The sequence below is a fragment of the Neovison vison genome, chromosome 6 (assembly GCF_020171115.1).
Source record: "Neovison vison isolate M4711 chromosome 6, ASM_NN_V1, whole genome shotgun sequence".
NCBI lineage: Eukaryota > Metazoa > Chordata > Mammalia > Carnivora > Mustelidae > Neogale > Neogale vison.
In genome coordinates this window covers 221,375,716-221,385,441 of record NC_058096.1, presented here as the reverse complement: position 1 = coordinate 221,385,441, position 9,726 = coordinate 221,375,716, and the positions used below count along the sequence as shown (strand labels likewise).

General features: G+C 60.6%; 1 protein-coding gene across 1 annotated transcript; it reads right to left on the bottom strand.

The window, feature by feature from the left end:
* Nucleotides 1-3,577: 3,577 nt before the first annotated feature.
* Nucleotides 3,578-8,795, bottom strand: PLIN5 (perilipin 5). Its single transcript, XM_044255449.1, has 7 exons — nt 8,736-8,795; nt 8,086-8,281; nt 7,168-7,250; nt 6,646-6,826; nt 5,683-5,882; nt 4,359-4,475; nt 3,578-4,155 (listed from the first exon to the last, which is right to left on the bottom strand). Exons 1-7 carry the CDS (start codon nt 8,793-8,795, stop codon nt 3,625-3,627), a joined length of 1,368 nt encoding a protein of 455 aa, XP_044111384.1. The 3' UTR covers nt 3,578-3,624.
* Nucleotides 8,796-9,726: the final 931 nt, after the last annotated feature.

The following is a 9,726-nucleotide window of genomic DNA, read 5'->3' as shown; positions in this document are numbered from 1 at the left end:
GCTACCAGGCCTTATAGGGTCTGGGGCAGGCACGGCCCGGCCCGCGGAGGCAGGCAGCCAGCTGGGGGAGGGCCCTGGGCAGTCACGTGCAGCCTGCCCTGCCCAGCGTGGGCCCTGGGCCCAGCACCTTTCCCCTGTATTCAGCACCAGGCGGCTTCTGCCCACGGCCCCCACCCCCACTGGGTTGATGGATTTTGGGGCCATCCCATGTCCCCAAGGCACTACCTGCACCCTCATTGCTGCTCTGCTGGGACTCCTCAGCCAGTGAACACCCTGGGGCCTATTTACCCTTCCAGACTCCTCACCATGGCCCACGAGGTCCTGTTGTCTCCCGGTCCTCACCTCCTCCAGCTCTCTGACCCCTGTGCATTCTGCTCCAGCGCACCGGACTCCTTGCTGTCCCTCCAACGCACCAGGCATGGGGCTTCCCCAGGACCTTTGCACATGCTTTCCTTCTACATGTGCCCTTTTGCACAACACACAGCTCCCTCTCTCTCCTCCCTCGGGCCTGTTTTGTTCCCAGCAAGGTCTCCTGCAAATCAATTTATACCTGGCATACACACAGCATTTAATAAACATTTAGCTAAATGGGCCAACTCATAGGACAGTTCTGAGTGTGAAGTGTGGTCAAGCACGTGACCTGTTTACCCCAGTGCCTGGTACCCAGCAGGTACTCAACAAACACTAGCTTAGCATTGTCCAGGCAGAAAGAGAGGAACAGGGTCTCTCCTGGGCAGGGAGGGGATGTGTCAATCTCCAGGAGGGATTTCCCTCAATAAATTAGGGCCAAAATGCGGGTCCAGGGTCCAGGGTGCCAAAAGAGCCGGGGGATCTTGGAAGTGAGATCCAGGCCTGGTGGGCTTGGGAAAACCCAGGGTGACTTCTTGGAGGAGGCATCCTCTACCTGAGGCCACAGAGCCAGAAAGCGGCAGAGACAGGATTCGAATGTGGCCCCAGAGTCTATGCACAGAGTGGGCAGTCTGTGCGTTGGTACAGAGGCCGGCAGACAAATGACGCTCTCCGTGAGCTAAGTTTCCCCCTGACTGCTCCTGGGACAGGGATCCCAGTTGTGTGCTGGTGGGGTAGGGGACAGACCCCATTGGTGGCTCTGGGCACTGAGCTGGGAGGAGGGAGGGTTCAGACACAGTCATCTCCTTGGAGCCATTGCTGTGTTTGCCAAACAGTTGGGGAACAAAATGGGGATGTCCCCCAAATTCTAACCTCCCAGCCAATCCTTCCCAAAGGTGGCAGGGGAGGAGGGAAACCTTGGGTGTGCTCCTTCCCTTCTCACAGGCTGCCACAGCACCATGAGGGCAGAGAAACCCAGCCAAGATAATAAAAGTGATCACAAACATCCGAGTCACATCCCGCCCTCCTCTGCCCAAAGCCCCCAGGGATCCCACCTCCCTGGAGGAAACCCTAGTCTTCCTCACGGCCCTGGCCCCTATCACCTCCCTGTCCTCCCCTTCTCCCTCTCTCCCCTCGACTCATTCTGCTCTAGACACACTGTTCCTTCAACACACCAGGGCCAGTGCTGCCCCAGGGCCTTTGCACAAGCAGTGCCTCCTGCCCAGGATGCTTGTCAGCCTTTGCTCTGAGAGGTCTTCTTGGACCCCTTTCTCCTATTTAAAAATACACACCCTTCCTTCTACCCTCACAAGCAACCCCATCCTCCAACCCTTCTATATTTTTCATCATCTATACAACTAAGACATAATTTGCACATAGTTTGTTGTCTCTCCAGCTGCACTGTAAGGTCCCAGAGAGCAGGATTTTTACCTAGTTTGCTGCCTGGCTGGCACACAGCCGGTTCTCAACAATATTTGCTTGCTGGCCGCACAGATGAATGAGTGAACAGCAGCTTCCGAACGTGAAGCGTGTCCTAGGACGGAGTATGGTCGCCTCGCTACTTTCCTACCCACCCCACAGAGGAGAATCCAGGCTCAGAGGAGGCAAGCAACTTGCCCTCCCAGGTGTAGGCCAGGCTGAGATGCAAGCCCAGGGCCGTATCTACTGACTCACCCCATTCCAAGGTTTCTCCTCAGTCCATTAGCTTTCCCTTCCCACTGGTCCTGCCACACTGACTCCCCCACTGTCCCCCAGTGCCACGCGTTTGCCCGAGTCACTCCCTCTGCAAAACACCCTTCCCATGTGCCACCCTGCCCATCCTCACCACGCCTCGCCCTCCAGGAGCCCCCAGCCTTGTGGGGGAAGAGAAGACAAGGTTGCCTGTGGCTCTCAGTCCGAGTGGACGGGGGTTTAGAGTCTCAAGAAGGTGAGCTGTAGATTGTTGGAGCTATCCCACTGGGGTGGAGTGAGGGAAAGCTTCCTGGAGGAGGTGGCATTGGGGCTGGGGCTTGAAGATGGATGGGATGTGTCCAAGGGTGGGGTGGGAGAGGACTCCAGGCACCGCCTGTGCACAGGCCTGGAGGTGGGGGAATTGCAGAGTTCGGTGGGAATGCGGCATGCCAGGGTAAGGAGTTTGGATAATTGGTTTGAGGGTGAGTGGGAGCCATGGACGGTCCTGACCAGGGGCGGGGAAGTTAATCTGGCTAGTGGGAGGTAGTTCAGCCTCCCAGAGCTGCCCCTGGGCCAGGTCCTAGGGAAGCCAGAGGCCACCCTGACCTCACCACATTACACTGTGGTTTCCTAACACCCCACCCAGCCACAGGGGAGTCTGAGGGGCAGCCAAGAATTCGGTCAAAGGATGGGAAGGCCCCCAAGAGACTGGCCCGTGGCCCTTCCCCTACCTCTGTCTGCCCCATTCTGACCAGTGCAGCTGGAGAAATCACAGCAAGTTCAATACCCTTCGGTCTAGGGAGGTTGGCATAGGATGGGCTGCCCTGTGTGACTTCTTTCTCCCTCTGATCCCGTTCTCTGCAGTTGCTAAGAAATTCATTTATACTAAAGTGTGAATAGCTTCCATTCCAGGAAGCTGCATCTGGGTGCCTAACCATGTGGGCCAGGCGCTAGAGGTGGGACTCGACAAGTTGTCAAGCTGGTCAGAGAGGCATTCTCACGCTTTCAAATCTCGAACCTTGGCTTGTGCCATGCAGTCACACACCTGAGGGCCCCGGCACTCTGCAACTAAGACCCACCCTGGCCTGAACAGGACCACAGGCCTTTGAACAACACAAAACACCTTTATTCCGGAGCACAAAACCCCAAAGGGCAAAGCAAGTGGGTCTGTAGGCCCAGCGGATACAGCTGGCTATCTTCCGGGACCCCCCAGTCCAGGGCGTACAAGGTGGTGGGGGAGGAGGGTGCTCCCTTTTCAGAACCCCAAGTAGAAGCCATTGGGCAAAACGTGTGCTTCTATGGGGAGTTTTGTTGTTTCTTGGGGTTCAGGGACAGGGGCCACTGACAGGTGAACCCAGCCGGGAGCTAGTGGGACCTGAATTGGGTGCCAGTCCCCATATACTCAAGGGAAGGATTGGAGAGGACCGGAGATCAGTGAAGCTGGTCTAAGATGGCGACTTCCGCCCCCCCACTCCCACCCTGCACCCCGGCCCAGGCCACCGCATGGGCTGTTAGTGCGCACACACGGCCACTAGGGGGCAGCAGGGATCTCGGATAGAAGCGGGCTTCCTGCTTGCTGCCCGGCGGCCCCGCGGCCCCCTCTGGTCAGAAGTCCAGCTCTGGCATCAGGGTGTGCTTGGGGGGGCTGGGGGGCACGAGCTCTTCCTTGGGAATGTCCTCTGGGAGGGCTGGCCCGTCCCCGTGCTCGGCCTCCCAGGCTCTCTGCTGGGCCGGCCAGTCCAGGTGAGCCCAGCGGGGGTCGGGGCCCCCCACGACCTCGTCCACCAGAACCTCCAGGTCGGGCGGCGGCGCAGACCGCTCCATGAGGATGGGCGCAAAAGGCCCCACCAGCCAGGGCAGCGGCACGGCCTGCACCACCAGCTCCAGCAGCTCATCCACACAGGCGTGGGCCCGGGCCACACTGCCCTGGCCCTCGGCCAGGGCAGCGGCCGGCACGTCCCCGAAGCAGCGGGCATCGGCGAAGGCGGCCTGCAGGGCGTCCACACTGCGCCGCACCTCGGCCACCTTCTCCTGGGCGCCCGGGGGCAGGCCCCGCACGCTGCTCTCCAGCGCGTCCACTGTGCCCTGCAGCTCCCGCATCAGACTTCGGGACAGCACCAGCGTCTCCAGCTCTGCCTGTGGGGGGAAGGGAGGGGCCTCAGGGTACCAGATGGCCGCCCACCCAGACCAGCCCCTGCCTCAGTTTCTCCATGCACCCTCCAAACAGCGGAGCTCAGCACTTGGTTTGAGAGAGCTGGAGTCTGGCCCCTGGCGCCCTGGGCAGATCCAGAACACACCTCCCCACACTCGCCCTGCTGATCCTCTCCCTCCCATCCTACCTGGCTGCGGCGGCGGCCATTCTCTGGGGAGCGCTGGCTCCAGTCCTCCCAAAGCTCATGCACCTTCCCAGGGCGGGCCGGGGCAGTGGGTGTCACACCGCACTGCATGAGGTTGATCTGAGGGGACAGGGATAGCGGTGGTCAGAGCTGGACCATTTGGGGGCTCAGGGGAGCCAGCATCCTAGCCTGGATCTGGTCTCGATAAACATCTAGAGAACATCTTCTTCCCTGCAACCTTCCCCCACCTGCTGATCCAGCCTGGCCCACCTGCCCGCTCTCTCCTCTGCTCTTGTCAGACCCTGAGACCTGTGGGTCCCCTAAAACTCAGGCTCACTTTGCCTGTGCTGCTCCCTCTGCTGGCGACGCATTTCCCTCCACTCCATGCCCCTGCCTGGTTCCCTCCAGTCCCCCTCCAGGAAGTCTTCCCTCCTGCCCTCCTGGCCGGGCAGATTCCACAACCCCTCGCATGTCTCCATCCGGGCCCTGATCCCCCTACTGGACCCCCACTGTATCTTCGGTACCTGGGACAGGGCAGGCTCTAGGAGATAAATAGAAATAAAGTGTGGTCCATCGGCACTCTGGAATATGATTCAGCCTTGAAAAGGAAGGGCATTTTCACCCCTGCGACAACGTGGATGGACCTTGACGACCTTGTACTCAGAGATAAACCGTCTCAGGGACTCATAGGCGCCCTCTGGTGGGTGCTGTGGGGAGGTCAGAGTGGAGTCCTTGGTGGGGCTGGGGGTGGGCTGGCCCTGGGTGAGAGAAGAGGAGGGGGAGCTATGGGCAGAGCTGGGGTACTGGCTGATGTGCGGGATGTGGGATCAGAGGAGAAGAGGGGAGTCGGGGCTTGCTCCGGTGTTGACCTGAGTCCCTGGAAGCATGGAGGCTGAGAGGCAGCAGGAGGAAGAAGTTAGGGGCGTCTGAACTTATCCAGCTCAGTTAAACGGGAGCTGCCATGGTCCTTTGGAGCAGGGAGGGATGGGCAGTGAGGGAAGAGGCGAGAACCTACAGGTTGGGGAGGGTTGGAATTGGTGGCAGGAAAGCAAGGGAAGGGGAACTTTTTCTCACTCCTGAACTACCCTAACTGCCTGTAAATTCCAGCTCTTGCTTCCCCCCCACTGGACGAAACCCCTTCCCGTCTCCCCAGGCTCAGCCTTGACCCCTCCCTGAGCTGCCCCAGCCCTGAACACACACAGCGGGAGGCAGCCGAGCTCGGCTGTGCCTCCCCCTTCAGACCAGCTCAGGACCAGGTCCTCAGCCGGCACTCGGTCCATGCCTACTGGCCTGCATCATGGCAGGGGTGTGGACAGAGGGCTCTCACCAGCTCCAGCGTCTCCTGCAGCTTGGCCAGCGTGTCCTGGGCATGGTGTTTCTTCTGCCTCAGTTTCCCCAGGGAGTGTTCATAAGCCAGGTGGCGGAGCCGCGTGGACAGGGAGCCCAGACGTACGAAGTAGCCCTGGTGTTTCCTCTGCTCCTCCACAGACCCCACTTCCGGGCCCTCAGCCTCGGCCGCCAGGGCCGCTGGGGGATGGGACGGGGGAGGGGGTCAGCATGGCCGCCCCACCACATCTGCTCACTCTCCTTCTGGGTGGACAAGCCCACGGACTCCCTAATTTATCATTTCCTTTACCAGTATCAACTCACTTAACCTTCCCCAGACCCTAGGACGTAGGCACTGCTATTAGCCCCATTTACAGATGAGGAACACTGAGGCAAAGGGAAATGACGTCCCACGGCATGCAAGAGGCAGATCAGGATTCCAACCCAGGCACTCTTAACCCCTCGACTAAACGGTCTGTGAAGGATATCCTGCAGGTGCTTGGCATACAGTAGGTGCCTCATAAATGACTCGCAGCCTTCCTGCAGACGAGGGAGTGCCTTGACACACTTTTCTGGGGCCCTAAAGCAGGGGCTGGGAGGTCAGATCATCTCTGGGGTCAGAGACAGGTGGTAGAAAGTTGGAGAATGGTGCTTTTTGTTTTGTTTTGTAAGATTTTATTTTTTGAGTCCTCTTCACCCCCAATTTGGGACTCAAGCTCACAACCCTCAAGTCTCTGAGCCCCGTAGACTCTTAGGGTCTGTGTGGTCTGATTTCTAGCAGAATGTGGGTCGGGGGGCCATGGATGGGGATGCGGACGTCAGGCCCGGGCTCAGCTCAGTGTTTCCTGCTGAACTGCTGTGTGGCCCTGCCCAAGTCCCAGACTTCTCTGATCCGTCCCCACCAGGATGCGGACTGAGCAGAAGGATTCAGCGGCAGGGCAGGGCAGGAGGGTGGCGGCCTCACCGAGCTCGTCCTCGGTCATGGGCAGGAAGTGGTCCACCAGCTCCTCTGACTTGCCCAGCACGACGTCCACGGCGTGGCTCACGGAGCGCTTTAGGTCCACGCTCCAGCGGCGGCCCTGCCGGGCCAGGCCCACCATGCCCGTCACACCACTGGCCACTGTATCCTTGGCCGAGGTCACCACCTGGTGGGAGGGGGCTCCTTCCAGATTTTGACTTCCTTCTCTAAACCCAGCTCCCTGGGGCTCGGTATCAAGGGGTCCCTGGCCCCTCTTGGCTCTGGGCCTCGATTTCCCTTCTATAAGATGGAGGCAAAGAAAAGTTCTCCCGCACGGGGTTGTTGAGGAGATGATGGGCCCCAGCCTGCTAGACTCGGGTGCAGATTATTTTCGTCTGGCTGGTGTTTTTTGAGTTGGGCCCAAACCCGACTCAGTCCCCCTGTCTGGCCGGCCCAGGTGTCCAGGCTGGTCCTGGGGAGGCTGCGCTGCTCCCTCCCACCTCCACCCCTCCCTGGGTCCCCACCGACCGTCTCGGAAGGTTGCTGGAGAAAAGGCAGCTTCTCTTCCAGCTTGTCCAGACCCCGGCAGGCGAGGTGGTTCACTGTGGCCACTGGAGGGGAGAGGCAGGGAGTGAGGGCACGAGGAGTAGGGAGAGGTAGAGGGAGGCCTGGCCACCCCGCAAGGGGCTGGGGACCCTGAGGGTGGGGGTGGGTCACCAGGCGGGACCCGACCACTTCTACTGTCTTCCCAGCCTCAGCCCTGCCACCGGGCTGCCACCGGTGCCAAGGTGACTCCCCGTCCATGCCCGGCTCAGATGCCCCAGCGAGCAGGCTCAAGGTCACCCAAACTGGCCGAGGAAGAGGAGGCAAGGAAGGCCCTGAGCTGGGACCCTCCGGTGACCCCCTTCCTTGGTCAGATGTGAAGTCAAGGTCTTCGATCCACCCCCAGCCCTGTGCCAGGCTGGACGCCTCCGCTGGTCCCAGGAGTCCAGGGATATGTGGGGCTCGGGACACGCAGGGGCAACGACAGAGAGGAAGACGGGGAGGGAGGTGGACAGGCAAAGGGACCTGAGGTGTGTCAGGCCACTCAACCAAGAAGGACATCGAGACACACAGGAAGGGGACAGAAAGAGATAAACAGCCAAGAATGAAGGTCCAGGAGATCAAACCACAGAGGGACAACCTACAGAGCAAGGCAGGTGGAATCAGGGGTGGGAGTGGGGGCAGGTGGGGTGCGGGAGATGGCACCGGCAGGACTGGGGGAGCGTGAGACATGTGGGTGGGGGCACAGACAGGTGGACGGACTAAAGGGCACGCTCACAGAGGTCCCAGCTCAGCAGGTGCCCTCCAGAGCCTTCATGCGGATGGAGCAGGAGGGGACGGGACAGCTGGGACATACTGCAGGACCCAGGGTCTTGGGGGGTTGGGGGGCGGAGTGGGACTCACGCTGAGGCTGCAGGTGGCTGAGCAGCGGCTGGGCGTGGTCCAGGGCGCGGGTGCTCAGGCCACACATGCAGTGCTCGGCCAGGCGGCAGGCAGAGCCCAGCAGCGGGTGCCTGTCCTTGGCCGCGCTGTAAGCATCGAAGACGGCGGAGCACATGGTCCTGACCAGCGGCAGGGCCGCCACGCGCTGCACCACGTTCTGCGGGAAGAGGTGGCGTCAGAGGGGCCCCTGATGGGGCGGGGCGGGGCGGGGGCGGGGGCGGGGGTGTGTGGGGAGCTCAGCCACACCTCAGTCCACACGTCCCCTCGCTGGGCCAGGATGACCACGTGGGCGAGAGGGTTGGGGGAACTGCGCAGGAAACCTGGGGCTTCAGCCTCCCCATCTGTAAAATGGGTTTCTAGGGCTGCGAGATTCATAGGCGTGAAGTGCCGGGAGCAGTGTCGACGCAGAATCTTGGGCAGAGACCCCGGGGGTGGGAGAGGGAGGGAGAGACACTCCCCGCTCCCGGCACCACTGTGCCCCTCTGGGAAATGAGTAGGCTGTGCCACCCCCCCCATGGTCCAGAGGGGGTCCCTGGTCTGAAACTGTCCCAGAAGGGATATCCCCCCACTCTGGCCTGTGCCCCTCCTCCGTGGGAAGGGCAGCCCCGCACCTGCTGGTTCTGTTCCCACAAGCTGGTTCGGGGGGACCGGGCAGCCTCATCTTCTGACATGCCTGCTGCGAACACCCTGCGGGGCGGGACAGGGTGAGGGGGGCCTCTACACAGCAGCCCCCCGGGTCCTGCCCAGGCCTTGGGTTCTGTCCCACTGGGCTTGGTGACTTGGGCAAGTACTGCTCTCTCCTGCGACCTCAGTTTCCTCAAAATAGGGTAATGATGGGGCACCCGCGTGGCTCAGTCCGTCGAGCACCCGACTCCTGGTTTCAGCTCAGGTCGTGATCTCAGGGTCGTGAGGCCTGTGCTGGGCTCTGCGCTCAGCGGCGGGTCTGCTTGAGATTTTTCTCCCTCTCCGTCTACCTCCTCCCCTGTTTGCACACCCACACACTCTCTCTCTCAAATAAATAAGTAAATCTTAAAAAACAAACAAAAAAACTAGGGTAATGGTCGTAGCTACCTCACAGTGTCATGAGGGACATGGACAATGTGACAATGCATGCACAGGGCCCTGCACACAGCAGGTGCACACTAGAGAGCTCTGGCAAGGTGGGGACACTGTAGTGATTCAAAGCATGGGCTCTGGAGAGACAAAGACCTGGATTCAAATCTTAACATTACCTGCTGTGTGACTTGGGGCAAGTGCCTTCACCTCTCTGAGCTGTTTCCCCTTCTGCAAAGGCGAGGAGGTGCCTGCCGTCCCTCCCCACCCCTCCTCACCCATCCCCGACAGAACTGCATAGGCAGCCTCCGGCAGGGGTGGAGGGGGCAGCTGCAGAATCCCATAAGTCCACAGACTGACAGGGAAACTGAGGCGGCCAGCAGGTCCGTGGTGTTTCCAAAGCCACTCATCTAAGCGGACTCCATGGTCCGCTTAGAGTGGGGAGTTCGACCTGAGGCTCCTGCTCGCAGTTCTTCCTTTATCGCCACCCTGTGCCCTCAGAGCCCTGGTCCCCGCCCAACTGGGTCCGGAGCTTCAGCCAACTGGGCC